The sequence below is a fragment of the Aulonocara sp. 'chitande type north' Nkhata Bay genome, linkage group LG4 (assembly GCF_057382095.1).
Source record: "Aulonocara sp. 'chitande type north' Nkhata Bay isolate Kocher_YH1m ecotype deep benthic linkage group LG4, A_spYH_male_GT1.1, whole genome shotgun sequence".
NCBI classification, from domain to species: Eukaryota; Metazoa; Chordata; class Actinopteri; order Cichliformes; family Cichlidae; genus Aulonocara; species Aulonocara sp. 'chitande type north' Nkhata Bay.
In genome coordinates, this window is record NC_141347.1 from 5,121,914 (window position 1) to 5,142,565 (window position 20,652).

Genomic DNA, 20,652 nt, shown 5'->3' on the forward strand with positions numbered 1-20,652 from the left:
GATAACATTTGAACACGCTCAAGCACACTGCCAGAACGCCACATGAGAAACCAAAAACTGGGTAAAAGCAGAGGGAAACATGTACACCCAAGATCAACATTTGGTTTCAACTGTTTAGTTCTTTCAATTTCCTTTGCAAGTTACTGTGAAAATCATTTTACACTCCGAGCAGAATCCTGGTCCACATCTGTTTTCAGATATAAATTCTGCCATTTGTCATTTATGGAAAGAAAAAAAGTGGAGGGGAAAAAAAAAAAATCATGTATGATAAGCAGACCAGAGTAAGGAGGTGGGGGAGGTGGAGGGAGGGCTAACCCAGAATGGCATAGCTGAGCTCTCAATATGAGAAAGCCGACTCGTGTGGACATCATCTTGGTTTGTCATTTGCTTTAAAAAACATGTTTCTTTTTCACATGAGTTTCTTTTTCTGAAGCTGATCTTCAGCACGCAGAAAGGGGGCGTGCAGGGAGGCGCTGTCACCACTGATAACAGTGTGGGCGGGTTAAGACCAAGCTCCGCCTGCTCCTCCTCACTCAGACTCTTAGACTCGCCGTCAATCTTCAGTCCCGCTCAGCCACCAGCTTCAGCACTTTTCCGATCGCGATGGTCTTCCCTGGAACATACACCAACAAAGAAAACACTCCTCAATATTGCGTGAGTCCTAACACGGCTCTGCTATTGGAGTTCTGCTTCATTATATGTAGGATGCTCAGACCGGGAAAAATGAGTTCCATATACATGCAAGTAATTCCTGCTGTGAGTGACATTGAGGCAAGCAGAAATCCTAATGTGGCTGCCTCATGCACACAGGGCTGACTGCGAGTACAGATGCTCTGTATATCTGTACACCTGTGTACTGTGCTGCGAGTCGAATAGTAAAAACGAGCATGACTGTTGACGAGTCTTTAAACCAGCTGCTTACAACAGAGCCTTTTATGGATGCAGATTGAGCTGCATCACCGAACCCACACCCTGAAGTGGGACACCCGATTTATCCTCGTTGGACCGAGCAGTAAATCAGATGGCAGAGCTGATGTCTGCACGACGCAATCAGCAATAAAATAGCGGTTTTCTGTGCACATCCAACCAGTTTACCACATAGCTGGTTGTCACTAGCACATCACACCACAGTTTCTCTCTGAAGCATGAGCAGGAACATCCGCCAGCCTGTCTGCAGGGGGAGGGGAGAGACACACACCCCCAAATGAGCTTCACTTCATAGATGTGAGGGGGGGAGAAAAAAAAAACGTATCTCTCTGAAACTTATTTTGCACATATCAATTTAGTTTTCCTGCAGACGTATCAGGGAATGCCAGGACTCCCAATCACTTACGTTTGTGATGCACCTGTTGGGGTGCATGTGGTGAAAAGTGTTTTATTGCATAACGTAGTGCCGATTACATGTTGCAGACATGAACCGATTGTGCCACTCAGTGTGCCCAACCCAATGAGGACAAACCAGCGTGCCCGACTCCATCTGTTTGGTGATGACGTCGCCATAAAAGGTCTTTCAGACAGTGGTTGAACTGAAGGGCTGCTTAAGGCCTAGTTTAAAAGTTCTTTGTCTTAATCCCACAGACTCTACAGCCCAGAAAGCCAGGTTAGCTGAGACTAAAGTCAAAGGTTTCAATTAACAAACAAAGCTCTCTCTCTGCCGACACAGATCACCATGTGTGTTCAAAGTTTGACTTAAAAAAAGAGATTCCTTTCTTTAATGTTTTAAATGACAGTGTTCTGTAGTGTGGTATGGTTCTACTGAGATCATATACTGAGTTGTATCTGAATGAAGGCCAGCTGTGCAGTAACAGCAGCACAGTTTGTGTCTTTGATTTTCCAATTGCAATGTGTTTGTATCAGCTGGAACCTAATCTGCTGTTCAACACTGTTGAACTGCATCTACTGGGACTGTGTTCAGTTACAACTGTAGACCGTTCAATCATTAAAATGACTTCGATCTGGTCACAAGCTGCAGTGATTTTCTCGTTACCGTCTACATTATCAGACAGATAGAACGATAGATATATATGCACACACACCTTCATCCCGTAAGGTGAACCGTCCCATCTGAGGGAAGTCTTTAAATGTCTCGAGGCAGATGGTCCCTGCTGTGCGCAGACGGGCGATGCACACCTGGTCCTGTTTCACAAACCGTGGTCGTGTCTTGCTCTTCTCTCCTGTCTTCTTGTCTACCAGACAGATTAAGGCCTGCACCCAAGCAGCATATGTGGATTTGTAGCAATCTTAAACCAAATGTATAACATTTGGACAGATTAAGATATATGGTCCAAAAGTCTTGAGCCACCACTCATTTAGATTTTGCTAGGATAAAGACAAACGCTTGCAAACACACTGCAGAATTTCAGTGAATGTAAGTGAATATTTGGTGTGAGCACCTTTACTCTTTAGCACATGCACTCTGAGGCAGCTCTGTCATTTCTTATGTTCAAGAACAGTTTCCCAGACTTTTTGAAGGACATTGAAAGCTCTTCTTTGGACGTTTCTGCCTTTTTCCCTGTTCTCTGTCAAGATGATCCCACACTTCCTCAATAAAGTTGGATTCTGGGCTCTGGGAAGGCCAGTCCATAACCGATGGTTTTCCACTGTGTGTTTTGGCTTAATTATGCTTTTGCTGCACTGACAGTGTGTCTGGGATCACTGCTGCTGCCAATCTGAAGGTACTTTTTTCAATTCCAATAACTTTGATCAGATCTCCAGTGCAGCCCGAACCAACATCACTGCTGTACCTCCCTCCTGAACTCTGACAACAGTTTTGTTTTTTTTTACAACAAGCTCTCAGCTGACAGCTGTTTGGGGATCACCTTGTTAGCCTGTCTAACCGTGCTGTCTTTGGCCTTCTTCATAATGAAACAGATTATGTGGGGTTTTGGTTTTTTAAAGACTGCTAGTAAGAAAAGCCCCTTTTCCATTAGTACCTGCTCAGATCACTCGCCTTTACCCAACTCAGACTGACAGTTACCTGTTACAATCGAGTACCACCTAATGTGCGTAGTTGTCGTTATAGCAACACGGCCGGTGTGATCCCGGTCTGTGGCTTTTTGTCACACTTGAGGACCTCGTGTTATTTTTTGTAGCCAGTTCTCTTGTTGCCTGGTTTAAAGAATAAAAAAATGGCGGTTTGGATTTTCGTGAACGAGATGCTTTCATGGCTTGTGAGCGGTCAGTGACGCCACTGACCAGCCAATTGGTGGCGTGCAGTCTGATGACATCGTATGTTAGTACCTCTTTGGATCGATTGGAACTCTGGCCAAACAGGTACAACTGGAAAAATCCTGAAATCGATCCGAGTAGGTACTAATGAAAAGGAGGCTAAATAGGCCCAAATTGGTTCCTTGGTGAGTTGCCCGTTTTGTGAGGCCACTACACTGGTGTTTGTGTTGATACAGAATCTTTGTTATGCTTGAATGATTCATAGGTCAGTGTTAAACGGCTTAAGCAAAAACAAATCCTGTGAAAACGGTCAGGTATTTACACTGAGTGAAAAAGCAGCCAATGTCCACAACTTTGAAAGACGTTCCATCAGCCTGGAGAGCTCCTGATCCAGACCATATTTTAAATATAAAGAAATGAGTCGGGGCTCAAGACCATCGAGAAAGTGAATCTGGCATCAGGTTTTACCGTAATTTGCACTTCTTCAATGCAGGTGTGAATGTGAAGGACTGCATTGTAACCTGGACAGATGATGGATTTGTGTTCAATGATGACAATCTGCAGAGGAAAGAGTTCCGGTGATCAGGATAAGGCTGCCCATACAACATTTTCTCACTGTTAACATCAACAACTGTCTTGTGGCATCAAGCCTGAGATTCATTGCGGACCACGTGAACAGCTGCTGTGCACGTTGTCTCGATGCATGCTCAATCATCGTGGACGTAGCGTTTTGCTGTGAATGTTGTGTCGATGGGCCCTGTAATACCAGCAGAGCGTCCACGTGCACTAACCTGCGCGTCAAACGTGCGCCCTGAGTGGCACAGGTTCTCTGCATTGCACAGAATGAAGCCTGGGAGGATCTCCTCCTCCTCTATGCCTTTCAGTCGCAGCTTGAGATTTTCACCTGGCTCTGCGTCGTCCGTCTCCACGTCATCAGAGAGCAGACTCAACACTTCCACCACATGCTGCACATATAAAGAGACAGAACAGAGACGTGTATCCACATCCCCACACCAAAACAGATGACACTGGCAAGGACCTACATGGGATATCACTAGTTTGTTTTCCTTAAGAACTCTATACCAGTTAGTTTCATGCAGCCTATTACATCTGAATACATGCTTCTAATTCTAATTTTAACTACAGGCAAACAGCCAGTGAGCAGCAGCAATAATCTCACCTGGCTCCGGCTTATGGAAGAAGATCTCTTACCCTGTTTGGCATCATGACCAGCTGCTGTGCTTTACTGATGGAGCCAGACTCCAGTTTGCCCAGAATCACAGTGCCCATGTCCTGGTGGAGACAAAGAGTGTTACAGAGCAGCTGAGAGAGAATCTGTGCATCTATCAGTCTGACCAAGTCTCCACTTCCACCGCAGCAGGACATCATGTCCAAGTTCAATGTGGCAGCAAACGATTAGAAAGAGCGGCTGTGACGAGAGGTGGCCACTCACTCGCCATGAGAGCATCAGACTATCATATGCCAGACACACTGGGACGATCTGGAGGCCGGTCAATCTCAGTGTGGACTCCATCGGACATTCATGTTTTAATATTTCTGTCAGCAAATGTCTAGGAAAGCTCAGGGTTGCAGCGCATATGTGCCTGTCAGACTTCATGCTGAGATGATGTTTCAATGCTGGGAGATGGCACGCTCCTTCAACTCTGTGCAGAGCAGAGACGGCTAAGAGGAAGTGCTCCGATTCAGAGTCAATCTTTAACCAGCTAATCAGTAACTGTTCAGATTTTAGGTTTCTGGTTTGTATACGCTGCATGACATCATGCTGCAGGGGCTCACAACGCCCCGTCAAGATTACACGCAGTCTGTGTCACGTAGAACATGTAGTTTGTATCAACGCACAAACATAAAAACTTTCCCCGTTTGGTTTGTTAACCTTTGTCAAAAGCTCCACCCTTTCGTAGAATTAACCAATTTTCTTGGTTAAATCTAATCATGCTAAACTGTAATGCAGCTTTTAGATGTGCAAATGAGAAAGACCCTTACCTTGTATTTGTCTACGATCGGCAATCTTACAGGACCGTCACTTGATCTGTTAAAATTTGGCAAACTGTCCAAGTGTGGAATAAAAGGTAGACCTCTGCAATATAAAACAAAAACGATTCCTCGTGTTTAACTCGTTTGCCTGATCTCTTCAGTCGCCACAGGTGCAAAAAGGAACACAGCAATACTTACGTGTACCACGAGCACATGTTGGCGGGCTCCTTCAGGTTGGCTCCTGTCAGCCCGGAGCACGGCATGAAGTGGACATCTTTCTTTGGATTGAAGCCCACTTTCTTTAAAAATGGCACCAGTTTCTCCTTACACTCTTCGTACCTGCGGGTTCAGACAGGGTGGATGTAAACCTCTTCAAAGGACAGCAGCATGACACAAAGTGACCACCACATGTATCAGCAGTGGGTGGAGGACAATGTGGCATGTGCAGCACCAGTGAGGTCAAATGCTGACAGGATGAGTGGAATTAACCTCTGATTCAGTCTCCCACAATAAACAAGCATTTATTTCAAACTCCTATTGAAGTAAAACTGAAACAGCATGTAGAGGCCAGCAGAACAGAGAATTTGGATTCCCAGTAATCGCTGCATGAGACGACTCAGGACAGTGTTAAACATTACATTACTATTGTTATTAATAAAAGTAAACCCACTAATGCTCTAATTACAGATTACAGTGTAAGCCAGTCAAAGACATGTGTGTATATGTATACATGCAGACTTTAGCTGCTGTTCAGTGTCCAAACCTTTCCAGGCTCCAGTTGACTGTAGGATCATCCATTTTATTCACCAGAACTATCAGGTGCTTGACTCCGGCTGTTTTGGCCAACATGGCATGCTCCCGTGTCTGTCCACCTTTCTCAAAGCCGGTTTCAAATTCACCTTTCCTGGCAGATATCACCTGTGGGACAAAACACTCACTCACTTTGTGCTACAGCCTGGTGTAACGTCATGAAACAGATAACACAAATGCATTAACAACAAAACAATAAAGACGTTAGAGCTTAGCCTATCCCAGCTGTCACATGGTAAGGACAGCACACACTGAGCAGCTCACCACAGGGTTATGAACATGAATAATTCTGAGCACTGACATTTTTATACTTTTAACTTTGTCCAAGTTTAAAGGGTTCAGTAACTAGTAGTGTCGTTTTTTCAATCCTGTCATACTTTGGAGCACTTGGAGGGAAAGTATGTTAAGCACAGATACTCCTTCATAAACACTATAGAGGGAGTGTGTACGAACAACTATGGACACAGATGTTTTTGAGAGGTTTGTTATACTGAATAAAGATGGAACCAAACTCTTCACCTGAGGCAAAAACACAGGCAGGGTGTGAAGGCATTGCAAGGAAGAGTTAGCTGATGATGTGCAACCAGGAGCAAACAAATAACTCAAGCAAGGATCACCAGCTGCTGCCTGACAGGAAGAGCCCACGATGAACGGGAAAACAGGACAGCTGGCTAAAAAACTCAGGCAGAAAAGTTTCCAGCTTTAGTATGTGATAACACCTCAACTTCTAATGAGTTACAGTGTTAACTTCCTTTAGTTATTGTTAAACTGCCATGTTACGCAGTTGTGTTATACTTTTACTCCAAATTCTCAGAAAACATCTGCTGCTCGATTATGGCAAAAATGATGATCACAATTATTTTCACTGACATTGAGATCTCGATTATTTGACGATATTTATTTAACAATAACAACGTGTTGAATAATGACTTTAAAGATTGTCAAAAAATAATATAGAACAGTGTGCAAATACTGATAACAGTGCAAATGTTTGCAATATAAAAATCAATGAAAAATGTAAACTTCTATGTTTAGTGAGCTTTGCAGTGTTGCTCTGTGGTGCAGCTACATTGTAGCAAAGTTTACACACTGTGTCCACTTGATCCACGTCTGACTGAACCCATAATGTTTCCACACCACTGAAGTTTTTTTTTTTAAACTCTCTTTTCAACCAACAGCAGTCACTCTCCTCTCCAAATAACTTCTGCTTAGCTTTCCGAGCTTCCCTCAGGTCCTCTTAATCAGCGGTCCCCAACCCCCGGGCCTCGGACCGGTCCCGGTCCATGAGTCGTTTGGTACCGGGCCGCGAGCGTTGAGGCTCAGGTGTGAAATGTCTGGTTTTCAGGGTTTTTATCGGTTTTCAGTGTTATTTTGTTATCGCTTTTATCGTTTACTCGGTTTTCCTGGGTCTTTTCATGTGTGTTATGAATAAATCTTTTTTTCGGTACCGGTACTAGTTTTATTTTGTTGTATTTATCCGCGACACCTTAAAGGCCGGTCCGTGAAAATATTGTCGGGCATAAACCGGTCCGTGGTGCAAAAAAAGGTTGGAGACCGCTGCTCTTAATTGTTGTGACGTATGTTCGAAATGCAGAGAGGTGCGCTCGATTTGCCACACGGAGCAGCGCGAGAGTAAAGCACGAGGGAGGGGCTAATAATCGGCTCAGTCATTTTTAATGATCGTTGAAAGCCCAGATCGTAATCGTGATTCAAATTCGATTAATTGAGCAGCCCTATGCTGAACTATGTTGTGTTTTAGTTGACTCACACTTTGAATGTAGTGCGTCATCAGCAGGGTGGAGAAAGCCCTTCACTTACTAATAAATACTGCCTGCAAACAGCAGCATTTATAAAACTGACGTCGTCATCACTGTGGTATCATTTGCCCCTATTACATACACAGCAATGATTTTCTTCCTCTCATTTACTCAGAGCAGTACAAGAGCTACAGTGCTCTTCAGGGCGTTCTTTAAACCAGCTGAGTACGAGTGAGCGCAGCAAGTCTCATACGTGTAAGCCTGCTCACTATGAAGCGCACAGTGATATGCTCCTGTTAGGAGCAGCTGCATCCCTTTGGTACACGTAAAGACCCTCAATCAGCGCAGTTAGTGGTCTCAGCTATACTATTAGTCCTTGTAACACACACACACACTCTAAACCAACAGCTCTCTGTAGCAGACTTACACGCCGACTTCCAGTTTAGCGTTAAGCTGCACTGACATACACTCAAGCGTCTGCATTTGATTTCAAAGGTAAACTACAGGGAATTCATTACAATTGTACTTTCTGGTGTTTTTCTCGGGGGTAAGTTCAGTAACACTGCTCATTTCCTGGACTCACCAGCACAGCCAGGTCTGCTTGTGATGCGCCTCCGATCATATTGGGCACAAAGCTCTTGTGACCTGGAGCATCTAAGATGGTAAAGTGCTTCTTTTCTGTCTCAAAGTATGCTCGGCCAACCTCCACCGTCTTGCCTTTGTCCCTCTCCTCCTGGTTGGTGTCCAAAGCCCAAGACAGGTACCTGAAGATAGTTTCAATAAATAAAAAAACAACCTGAGACAAAGTGCTACTGTGTTCGTGGTCACTCTCAGCAAGTCAGTTTCTACGATGTGCTCGACACACAACACCACCATGTTGATGCAGACACAGCAGACCATCCACTCACCAGGTTTCCCGGTTCTTTTCCTTGGCTTCTCTTTCATATTTCTCTAAGGTCCTCTTGTCTACCATGCCAGTCAGATACCTGTGGTACATGAAAGGAACATGTCAAAGGCACGATGTGATGGAAGCAACTTCACTCACCTAAAGAAAAAAGGAGACTACTACTCACATGATTTGTCCTCCAATGGTCGACTTGCCAGCATCTGGAAAAGCAGCATATATTAATCAGCTAACCTACACCTTCCACGTAATAAACCCATTTTTACCATACCTGATGTGCGTACGAAACTAAGTGTGCGATTTAGTTTGTAAATAACAACCAGAGCGGGTACAACCGGAGCCCTAATACACCAGTGAAAACAGCCCCAACAAACTAAATGTTTGGACAAAAATCTCAAAGCCGTCGTTGTTATGCGTGCCGGTCACACTCACACATGCTAACTCAAAACAGCAAACGAGACTTTCCACTAACCTACATGTCCAATGAACACCACATTGATGTGTTCCTTTTTGGGAGCATCCGGCTGTGTGGGTGGAACCTTGGGCACGAGCACCTCCTCTTCCTCCTCCATCATCTCTGGAGCGGTCTCGTCTGGCACTTCTGGCCCCCGGTCCACGCACACGCCGCCTCCTGGCTCTTCCTCGCTGGGTTCTACTTCTTTCTGGTCCCATGGCTCCTCTGCGGTCATTTCTGCATCACCATTTTCCACGGGCGCTGCACGGACAAACAAAGCACATCTTTTTTTTTTAATGCTCATTTTAAAAATGAAAATAAAGAGCATTTCTCACTTCCACCACCATTACTTTCTCTGCCTTGTGCCACTCAAAGGCTCTCTTAAGGCATTTGCACAAGAAGTCAAAGTTCTTTACAGGGAGTGCAGAATTATTAGGCAAATGAGTATTTTGTCCACATCATCCTCTTCATGCATGTTGTCTTACTCCAAGCTGTATAGGCTCGAAAGCCTACTACCAATTAAGCATATTAGGTGATGTGCATCTCTGTAATGAGAAGGGGTGTGGTCTAATGACATCAACACCCTATATCAGGTGTGCAACGTCCTTTCCTTTGGCAAAATGGGTCAAAAGAAGGACTTGACAGGCTCAGAAAAGTCAAAAATAGTGAGATATCTTGCAGAGGGATGCAGCAGTCTCAAAATTGCAAAGCTTCTGAAGCGTGATCATCGAACAATCAAGCGTTTCATTCAAAATAGTCAACAGGGTCGCAAGAAGCGTGTGGAAAAACCAAGGCGCAAAATAACTGCCCATGAACTGAGAAAAGTCAAGCGTGCAGCTGCCAAGATGCCACTTGCCACCAGTTTGGCCATATTTCAGAGCTGCAACATCACTGGAGTGCCCAAAAGCACAAGGTGTGCAATACTCAGAGACATGGCCAAGGTAAGAAAGGCTGAAAGACGACCACCACTGAACAAGACACACAAGCTGAAACGTCAAGACTGGGCCAAGAAATATCTCAAGACTGGTTTTTCTAAGGTTTTATGGACTGATGAAATGAGAGTGAGTCTTGATGGGCCAGATGGATGGGCCCGTGGCTGGATTGGTAAAGGGCAGAGAGCTCCAGTCCCACTCAGACGCCAGCAAGGTGGAGGTGGAGTACTGGTTTGGGCTGGTATCATCAAAGATGAGCTTGTGGGGCCTTTTCGGGTTGAGGATGGAGTCAAGCTCAACTCCCAGTCCTACTGCCAGTTTCTGGAAGACACCTTCTTCAAGCAGTGGTACAGGAAGAAGTCTGCATCCTTCAAGAAAAACATGATTCTCATGCAGGACAATGCTCCATCACACGCGTCCAAGTACTCCACAGCGTGGCTGGCAAGAAAGGGTATAAAAGAAGAAAAACTAATGACATGGCCTCCTTGTTCACCTGATCTGAACCCCATTGAGAACCTGTGGTCCATCATCAAATGTGAGATTTACAAGGAGGGAAAACAGTACACCTCTCTGAACAGTGTCTGGGAGGCTGTGGTTGCTGCTGCACGCAATGTTGATGGTGAACAGATCAAAACACTGACAGAATCCATGGATGGCAGGCTTTTGAGTGTCCTTGCAAAGAAAGGTGGCTATATTGGTCGCTGATTTGTTTTTGTTTTTGAATGTCTGAAATGTATATTTGTGAATGTGGAGATGTTATATTGGTTTCACTGGTAAAAATAAATAATTGAAATGGGTATATATTTGTTTTTTGTTAAGTTGCCTAATAATTCTGCACAGTAATAGTCACCTGCACACACAGATATCCCCCTAAAATAGCTAAAACTAAAAACTACTTCCAAAAACATTCAGCTTTGATATTAATGAGTTTTTTGGGTTCATTGAGAACATGGTTGTTGTTCAATAATAAATTTATTCCTCAAAAATACAACTTGCCTAATAATTCTGCACTCCCTGTATATAGCGCAATTAAACAGCAACTGTTGACCAAGGCAACGCTGTACTTTTAAGATAATCAAAAGAGATAAAAACAAAAAGCATAAAATGAGAAGGTTTGAGTAAGAAATGAGACAAAAGTACAAACTCATTCATTCACTTAACAGCCAAGGAATAAAAGAGGGTTTTCAGACAGGTTTTGAAAGTGTCTGATGTTGGGGAGGACCTGATGTGACAGTTTGTTCCACAAGGAGCAGTCACAGCAAAGGCCTGATCTCCTCTGTGCTTTAACCTGGACCTTGGGACAGCCAGGAGCATTTGATCTGCAGACCTCAGTCGTGTTGCAGGAGTGTATTAATTTAAAAGATCAGAAAGGTATGAGGGTGCTAACCTGTGCAACGGCTTAAAGACCATGTTTACTGTAAGCTGCAGTCATCACTGTGTTGTTGCCAAAGTAAAAGAGAAGAAGCCATACTGTGAGATGTTAGGTACAAGTTTGTCATCTCCTCATGTACTGTATGACAGAAGTGCTAACAAGGTGTCCAATGTACAATCGTTTGTACTCATACGCTGAATAACCTGCCTGGCCAACCTCAGTTGGAAATTCTTCTTAAAGCTAAGAATAAAATAAAATTGAAAAATGGAGTATCTATGTTCATATTCGTGTTCCTCACAGAAATAGAGACCTGCTATTAACATGTCCCTGAAGCAATGTCATACATTATGACCCAAACATGCCAATCACCATTTCTAGGACTGGTTCATAGTTCGCTCACTATTTTAATGACGACTTTAATCAACTCACAAGAGCTACCAAGAACTGACCCAGTTCTTTTTTATTGCAATAAAGCAGCTAGGATGGCTCTGCAGTGCTTCACAGACCAACGTCCTGCAGACAGCAGTGTTTGTGGGTGATGTTCACGTCTGGCTTTAAGCTACATGTGTGGACAGCACGGTGAGCCATGTTCACAGGCAGGGATTTCTGAAGCCGTGCCCATTTTTAATGCAGTGCTGCCCGAAGCTTCGTCCCTGCACACAAAGATTGAACCTTCTAATGATCTTATCGACTATAGATGTTGATTCAAGTTTCACATTTTATGCTGAGGAAAATTTGAAATTGCTCCACAGTTTGTTCCTCCGAGTGTTTCTTATGAGTAACACTTTTCCAGCTCCTTGTTGCCCTGACCCATCTTCTTGAAACGTGCTGCTGCCATCAAATTCAACATGAGCTTATTTGTTTTTTAATGAAATAAAATACCTCAGTTTAGATATTTCATGTTTTCTATGTTCTACTGTGAATGATATTTGAATAGGAGATTGTCAGATCAACTATTTTCCTTGCACACACGCGCACGCGCACACGCACACGCACAATCCCAAGATTTTTGGAACTGAAGTTGTAGAAACCTTGTTTACAACACCAGCATGCCTACCATGTGTCCTTCCTTTATTCTCAGTGACCTTCAGGTGTGTGCAGACACAAACACAAGCTGTGTTTGACCAAGATGAAGGCGAGCCACAAGCCTCGGTTACAATTTCCACATCTTGTGATGCAAAATTTCAGAACTGTGAGGGTCTGTGTCCGCACGGCTGCCTAATACTTAGTCCTTTACAGACACCAGGTGAGCCAACAGCAAGTATTCATTCCTGTTATATCTCTGAACTCTGCCCATTTAAACGACTAGTTACAAGGAACGTCCCTAAAATTTAGCACAGGTGTCAGCACCGTGAATAAATACAGTGTAATGGGAGATGTTCACATTTCCAGAACAGCTGAGTACAACCAATGGATCTAAATAAACAGAAAAATCTTTGCACCAAACACTACAGATTTCTGCATGCCCTCACTCACTGCCCCATGTGTACAGTCAACAAGCACCACGACTTCAAGATTCACTGTACTGTGTGTGGACAGTACGGTGTAGGCGAGTCCTAACCACCATATTTATGTGCAGTCCCCCAAAGAATCAACGGTGCATCACTTGGCATGGATGATGTGGCCAGGTCAATTGTTGACAGGCTGGAAAGTGGGCCTGAACAAGGCAGCGATAAAAAACAATTAAAAACGACGGGGAAATAAAATAAAACCAATCAAGGTGGAACAGTGGTTTGCACCACTGCCTCACAGCAAGAAAGTTCTGGGTTTGAGTCCACCACCTGGTTAGGGCCTTTCTTTGTGGAATTTGCATGTTCTCCCTGTGCATGTGTGGGTCCTCTCCGGCTGCTTCCCATAGTCCAAAGTAGGGCTGGGCCATATTATACCATTCACGGTAACACCGGTACAATGCTGGGCAACAATAAGAAAATAAAATATAACGATAAAACGCACATGCGTAGTGCCTGTTTTCATACACACATGGCCGAAAAAGCATGGCAGCGACTGAGAATGAGAAGGGAGAAAGCGGATCATTGAGTGAAACGGATGAACCAGAACTTGTTTGTAAAAATGCTGCAACTTCAGTGGTGTGGAACTGGTTTGGTGTTTGTCTGTCAGATACACAACACAGCACATTTTTTTTGTAGAACATACAAGTGGCCGTCGTTATTGCCGTATTTGTCTGACTAAGGTGCTCGTAAATCAGAGTAATCTGGGACCTAAACTCCGCCCTCTCACTGAGAGTTAAAAATTGTCTAAATTCTTTCATCTTTAACAGAATGATCAGCGTTGCTGCTTTACCAGGTGTAACAATTACGTTTAACATCCAGACATCCATGAAAACAGGATTTATTACATTTAACAGAGTTAGAAGTTAGCTCGCTGGTTTCCACCTAAACATGATATAGCATGTTCTGACTGAGAGATTTCTGAAAAAAAATCAAACGTACAGCTCTGCTATCACTTCCAACATAAATGAAGACAGGAAACTAAACAGCAGTGACGTTTGTAGGGTTACTGAAGTTGGGCTAGCTGGTATATAATGATGTGCTACGTGATCGCTAGCGACACAGCTGTGTTAGCATAAACAGTGAAGCTGGAGGATGAACGCTAACACTTTTCCACTTATAAAAGTTAACGTGAAGGTTCCTGATGGTTAGAGACAAATGCAATCGCATGGCAGGATGCTGTAAACGGACCAAACTTCAGTCAGGAGAACAACTAAGATAATCCATCCACCATACAAGGTTAGTCATTAATATACTGCAACAACATGGGAATAGAGCAGCTGTGATAGAATACAGCATTAATGAATCGATGGCACAGAAGTGGAGGAAGCAAGAAGAATGAGTTGAATAAAGTTTGATTTATCTGACTGCTTTGTTTCTTGTGCCTTATAATCCCGTGCACCTTATGGTCCGAGAAATACATATTTGACTTTTTTATTTGGCACACTGCAGTTTAATGTTGCAAAGCACCTCTTTTTAACTTCAGTGGATATTATACATGGTTATGCTCAGGATATGTCAGCCCATTTCTACTGGAAATGCCTTTTGGTTAAACTTTCAGCAAGGAATTTGCATTTGCACTGTTACATTTTTATAAAGCTTTAATGTACATAAAAACAGCTGCTTGTTTAAGTGACAATAAATGGATGGGTTTTCTTTGTGCTAGTAAAGATGTGGAGTTGTATTTTGTCTTGCATCAATTATATCGTCAGTTATATCGTTATCACAAATTTTGAAATATATATTGTGACAAATATTTTTGGCCACATCGTCCTGTTCTAGTCCAAAGACATGCAGTTAGTGGGGTTAAGTTAACGGGTGATTCTAAATTGGCCCCAAGTCTGAATGCGAGTATGAATGACCTGTCCAGGGTGTACCCGTGTCTTGCACCATAAGTGCTTAAATGGGCTCCAGAGTGGAAGAAAACACCTACAACATAAAAGATGGACTGCAAAGCCACGTGTAGGCTCACATGTAAGACCACTCAGAATGGGTTGATGTTCCCTTACAGATAAAAATAAATAAAAAAATAAAATAAAATACAAAACAACCCCCCCCCCCCAAAAAAAACAAAACAAAAAAAACAAACAAAAAAAAAAACAAAACACATTTCCGGTGACCCCCTATTAGCAAGCACTTGGCAACAGTGGGAAGGAAAAACTCCCTTTTAACAGGAAAACACCTCCAGCAGAACCAGGCTCAGGGAGGGGCGGGGCCATCTGCTGTGATTGGTTGGGGTGAGGGAGACAAGACAAAAGACACTGGAAGAGTCTGAGATTAATTTGAATTAATGATTAAATGCATAGGTATATAAACACAGTGAGCAAAAAAGGTGATTGAAGAAGATGCACTAAGTGCATCATGGGAAACTCCAGCAGCCTAATCCTGTTGCAGTGCAACTAAGGGAGCATTCAGGGTCACCTCATCTATATATGGTTTATCAAAAACATACTTTGTCAGTCTACAAGCCAAATGATGTTACTGGAGGATTCAATGTGAGCCTATCAAACATGTTCATGTAGAGTACATCTCTGCATGCGTGTCTAAAGTGATAATGAAATACACTCCCAGTGAACATGACAGAGCAATGAAAAACAAGACAAGCTGATGCTAATCTACAACTGAATACAGACGTCAGTTGCTGTTTGCTCAAACACTGTACTCGGGAAGAAACACACTGTAGCAGATGCATGAAGCAAACACTGCTGCGAGGTGAAGGAGAGGAAACCAACTGTTCTAACTGTGTGAATCAATCTGTGTGAGATTGATTCAGCATAAATGTCATTGTCAATATTGTACTCATACACAAGTATTATGTGTATGTATGTATGTATGTATGTATATATATATATATATATATATATATATATATTCACATATTCACAGTTCGATTCATTACTTTGGTGTCACGGTTCGATATTTTTTCGATACAAAAACCTGTTCATGCCTTTTTAATTTGTCATTTATTAAAATTATAAATATATATTTTAACTCAAAAGTACAGTTTTTAAATTTAATGTTGCTGAAACAACAAAGTAATAAAAAAATAATAAATTTATCTGATTGAGGAATCACTCATCTTTGGAAAAGAGTTTGTTACAGAGAAATGGCTCTTTCCAAAATAAAAGCTATACTATACGCTTCTTCTGGGCTATATTCTCAGCAGCATATTAAACATATCAGGTCCCCATAAGGAGAATCAGGTGCTAACGGCTGTCTAAATGACTCGGGTAAAGTTTGTAGCATGCGTGCTTGTTGTTTGTCGGTGTAAATGTGCAGTCATATTCGTTGTGTTCCCACTAGTGCTGTCAGCGTTAATCTCGTTGAAATGACGTTAACGCCACAACACGGCAAATCTCCGTTAACGAGCTACCGCGGATCGCCCCGTGCGTGGGGCTAGACGGCCAACACGTTAACGAGCTAACTGCGCTAACACACTAGTTCACACCAATGTAATTGAGCATTGCGTGGCACATCCAACATACTGTTTTACTTTACTTTTGTCCATGTACCTTGTCCACGCTTACCTTCAGGGTCATGCTTCACATGAAAACCAAAATAGTTCCAAACGCCAGATCTGAATGAGGGTGGGGGAGGTTCAATTTGCCATGTTGCAAGGAGAGCTTAACTTCTGTCTCGCTAGCTTGCGCTGCGCTCAGTGAATCTGCGTTCGACTACTCCGCCTAGGCTGCACTGTCGAGCGCAGATTCACTGAGCGCTCAACACAGACAGCATCGTCAGAAGGAAAGTTGATAAAATAAATTAAAAAATTTGTATTGTTCGATACATATGCGTACCGAACCGAACGCACTGTATCGAACGGTTCAATATCGATACGAGTATTGTTGCACCCCTGATATATAGATAGATATATACACACACACATATAGAGGTGTGTGTGTGTGTGTGTGTGTGTGTGTGTGTGTGTGTGTGTGTGTGTGTGTGTGTGTGTGTAAGGCACACTGGGAGCACTACAAACATGAAGATTAATCTCGGCAACAAATCTAACATTAAATTAACTTACCTGAAAAACCACAACTGGGCACACTTAGCTTGACAAAGCTACTTTTCAGTTCAGAGCAAGGTAACAAAATAACCGTATCCATCACCTACTTCATGTACAAAAACCTACACCCACACAATTTTGTGAAAAACAAGGGCTACTCTTATATGCACAAGAACCAGGGGACAGTGTCAGAAACACATGCAATAAGCAGTCTCTTGTTGTTGCTTCTGCCATCAGTGGAGAGCAGCAGAGTTACAACATACAAAGAGTTGAAATGACACTGAGTAAAAAACAAAAACCACATGTTTCTTCTCTGGCAACTGACTGTATTTTTCATCTTTTAGGGTTTTTTTTTTTTCTCTCTTCAATTCTCTCTGTGGTTGAGTCTGCTGACACTTCCTTTCCTGTTCAGGCCCACTTTTCAACCAATCAGCCTACAGACAGTCATCCCCAAGACTACTGGCGCATCCTCAAAGGTTTCATACCCAGAGTCTGCACATATCAGGACAATAACACGGGCAGTAAGCGCTTGTATGTAACACTGTAGCAGTGTGTGTGCGCAATTTGTGTGCCACAGTGGGAAGCCAGTGACCCACACAAACACGCTTCATACTAGGGCTGAACGATATATCGCATTTGCGATAATATCGCGACATGATCAAGTGCAATTTTCTAACCGCAAAGGCTGCGATTATACTCTGGACATGTCCAAATTCATGGGCTGCATCCTCCTGAGGCCGCATTTGTAGACCGATTACGTCACAGCGACGCGCCGAAGGCTGTCCAAATTACTACCATATCCCAGAATTCATAGCGCGGCCCAGCCAAACTCCAGTTTCCAGCAATGGCGGCCGCTACTAAGTTTTAAAATTACTCATACTAATCTTTCTGGGTCACAAAATAAACTTTTAACATATTTTCAGGCGAGAAAGTAGTTGTGTAAACATCAAATATCTGCTCGGTTTATCAAGATATCCCATATTTGCAAAAGTGCTTCGACGTTTTCAGAGGCGTCTGCTACCCACCAGCTCGACAGCTAGCCGGGAGCTCGAGGGTCACTGATGCGGCCGAGAACGGCACAACTCCCGGCACATCATTTTCAGATCACCGCGGAGTTTCGCTGCTCGGGTTAAACGTAATATATAAGTCACTTAGACAACCTAAAAATGTTATTGTTGGGCTTTTTTCAGTGTTTTGTTTGTTCGTGAGTAAATCGGTTTGGCTGAGATTAAAGTTATTAGATTAGATAAAATAAAACTTTATTAATCCCCCGGGTGGGTTCCTCCTTGGTTTTCACACAGCTGACTAAACGTCAAACAGAAAACTTATTAAACAGAAGTATGAGACAGTCGAGAATTTACACCAGTGTCTGGTTATATTTTAGATAGCAAGAAGCAGACGGCCGAGTTTATTAAACTCCACCAAGACAGCGGTGACGCTAATCAGAACTAGACCGTCCAATTTCACGTCTTTAAACTTTAAAGGCGTGTTTGTGTGTGTGTTTATACAATTGCTATTATGTTTGCACTTTATGTGTAATGTTACTGACTGCAGAGATCAGTAAGATGTGTGTATTTTTTATTTATTAGTTTTATTTATTTAATATTATTTTTTAATTGAATGACTGTCTAGTAGTTCACAGATGTCGAAAAACTGAGTGTGGTAAAGCCACTGATTTTGTTTATGTATATTTCTGCAATCTGCACATTGTACTGACTTTCATTTTAATGTTTACACCAGGGTTCCTTGTCAGCACTTTATGCTCAGATGTTTGTAAGCTAAAAATAAACTATTGTGTATGTTCAAATATACTGTTGTGATTGAAGAAGTTAAATAAAAATGTCAGTCATCAATTCATGCATCACCTCATGTCATCATAACAGAGGTCTGTCTTCCAGGAAAGAACAGTTTAAAATTAATGTAATATAGTATTGGCCATACTATATGATGTATTGCTTGTCTTTGTTTAATAATACAGAAGACAAAGACCTTAAAAAATAATCGCATATCACATCGCAATCGCAATATTGGGGCAAAAAATCGCAATTAGATTATTTTCCATAATCGTTCAGCCCTACTTCATACATACCAGCACTTTCTGACATCTCCATGGTGGACATCTTTTCAACAGCAACTAAAAGAGAAACAATGGTTACATTTAAGTTTAATGTAATCTTAATGGAGCTTGTTCCACAATCTTAAAAGAAGAGCATGTGAGTTTTAAAGCTGCAACTGGCTTAATTAGAAAACAGAACCGTCTTTGTGCCCCACAAGTAGCTCTCATTGTATCTTCAGAGGCCATCTGACGACAGAACCTGTAACAGTTTTACTGTTTTAGTTCCCGTGTGTGGGGCTCAATATGGGCGGCACACCGCGGATGGATGCAGGTGGTGTATGTACGCTTTCCTGTGATCGTCTCCAGAGTGCGTCAGATCATCCACGTCACGCCACATACTCATACTCACGCTCTTACTAATTTGTTCGCAGTGACGAGTTTAAGCTTTCCGCAAACACTCCCGGGAAAAGTGCCAGTACGGCTCCAGTTACTGCTCAGAATGACTGATCTCTTGGTTGTACGGCGTCGCTGACGCTAAACACCGAGGTTCCCAAAACTCAAACGTGAAAAGCACGCCGGCTAACGACCATGCTAGTTGGCTACCGCCGGGTGGCTGAAACAAGCTAACGCCGGTTGGGGTGGTTACTATTTAATCAGTTATGACAGTATTTAACAAGCTGCAGAACAAGAGGCGGCTAGATGTGACAAGTTGAAAAACTTACAAAGCGCAAAGCTTACCACGAGAAGGATTAATAACCCGAACAACGTGGAAAGCAGCTAGTTTATCGCGTTTCACGGAACGCGTGTCTGCAAAGCGGCTAATGAGCTAGCAGCCCAGCCACTGCTAGCTCTTAGCTAACGCAACCCCGTGGTGCCCCTGTACTCACCGGCAGAGTCGACGTTTGCCGGGTGTGCTTTCAGGCCAAAAGCCGGAACAAACTCGGCTGCGTTTATATTGGGCACAAATGGCTTAGCGTTCACATTTAGCGTTGTGAATGCTGATTCAAGTTGTCCGTCGATCGTGGCCTCCACATCGTCTTCTTGTTCCCAGGAATCAGGGGCAGTGTCTCTCGGGTCCATCGTGGTTGTTGGATTTTCACCGCCGTGAGATTTGAGCTGCGCAGTTGTTGAGCCACACGAGCGTCCTCCCGAAACCCGACGACGCCGTCAGCCCTGGCAATGCTGGAGAGCGTCCCAACTCCAAGTGTGCCGTTTAATCTCCGACTCAAGTAAAACCCAGCAGCCGGTTTCTGTCTGACCAGACGCCACAGAGGATGTTCGACTCAGCACTCCCAGAGACTGTCCGCGTGAGCTAATGCGTCCCCACAACCGCCGGCTACCCGCAGTGACCCCTGGGATATGAAGTCTTATTAAAAAACGAGAGCGCGTCTGCTTCGAAAGAATTTTCACACTAAGAGAACTACATTCCCCGAAAGACTACGGACACACGGTTTACGTCAAAAAATTTCTCAGCTTTGTAGAAACCGCAGATTCGAGTCAGATTTTGTTTGATTTTCTTGGAGTATGACTTTCGAAGGCTTATTCTTTCAACTTGATTAACTCTTTAATATGAGTTATATTTCTTGTTTGCTTGAAGAAGACATTATACTCGAGTACAAAAACACGCTAATGCACCCCCACCGCACGCACACACACACACACACACACACACACACCCCGCTATATTCTA

General features: G+C 43.1%; 1 protein-coding gene across 2 annotated transcripts in view; it reads right to left on the bottom strand.

The window, feature by feature from the left end:
- The window catches only part of gspt1l (G1 to S phase transition 1, like), a 20,482-nt gene extending 46 nt beyond the window's left edge, over positions 1-20,436 (bottom strand). The window contains exons 1-14 of one of the 2 annotated variants that reach the window (XM_086288087.1): positions 19,850-20,430; positions 18,996-19,040; positions 9,107-9,349; positions 8,804-8,837; positions 8,639-8,716; positions 8,314-8,494; positions 5,927-6,081; positions 5,362-5,502; positions 5,173-5,266; positions 4,381-4,461; positions 3,960-4,133; positions 3,637-3,726; positions 2,037-2,205; positions 1-613 (exon numbers count right to left, since the gene is read on the bottom strand). The exon at positions 1-613 is cut by the window's left edge and continues 46 nt beyond it. In XM_086288087.1, the coding sequence (XP_086144213.1) occupies positions 561-613; positions 2,037-2,205; positions 3,637-3,726; positions 3,960-4,133; positions 4,381-4,461; positions 5,173-5,266; positions 5,362-5,502; positions 5,927-6,081; positions 8,314-8,494; positions 8,639-8,716; positions 8,804-8,837; positions 9,107-9,349; positions 18,996-19,040; positions 19,850-20,042 (1,731 nt within the window). In that variant the 5' untranslated portion in view covers positions 20,043-20,430 and the 3' untranslated portion in view covers positions 1-560. Of the gene's footprint in view, positions 614-2,036; positions 2,206-3,636; positions 3,727-3,959; positions 4,134-4,380; positions 4,462-5,172; positions 5,267-5,361; positions 5,503-5,926; positions 6,082-8,313; positions 8,495-8,638; positions 8,717-8,803; positions 8,838-9,106; positions 9,350-18,995; positions 19,041-19,849 lie in introns of both variants that reach the window. The other variant, XM_086288088.1, reaches the window with a different exon arrangement.
- Positions 20,437-20,652: the final 216 nt, after the last annotated feature.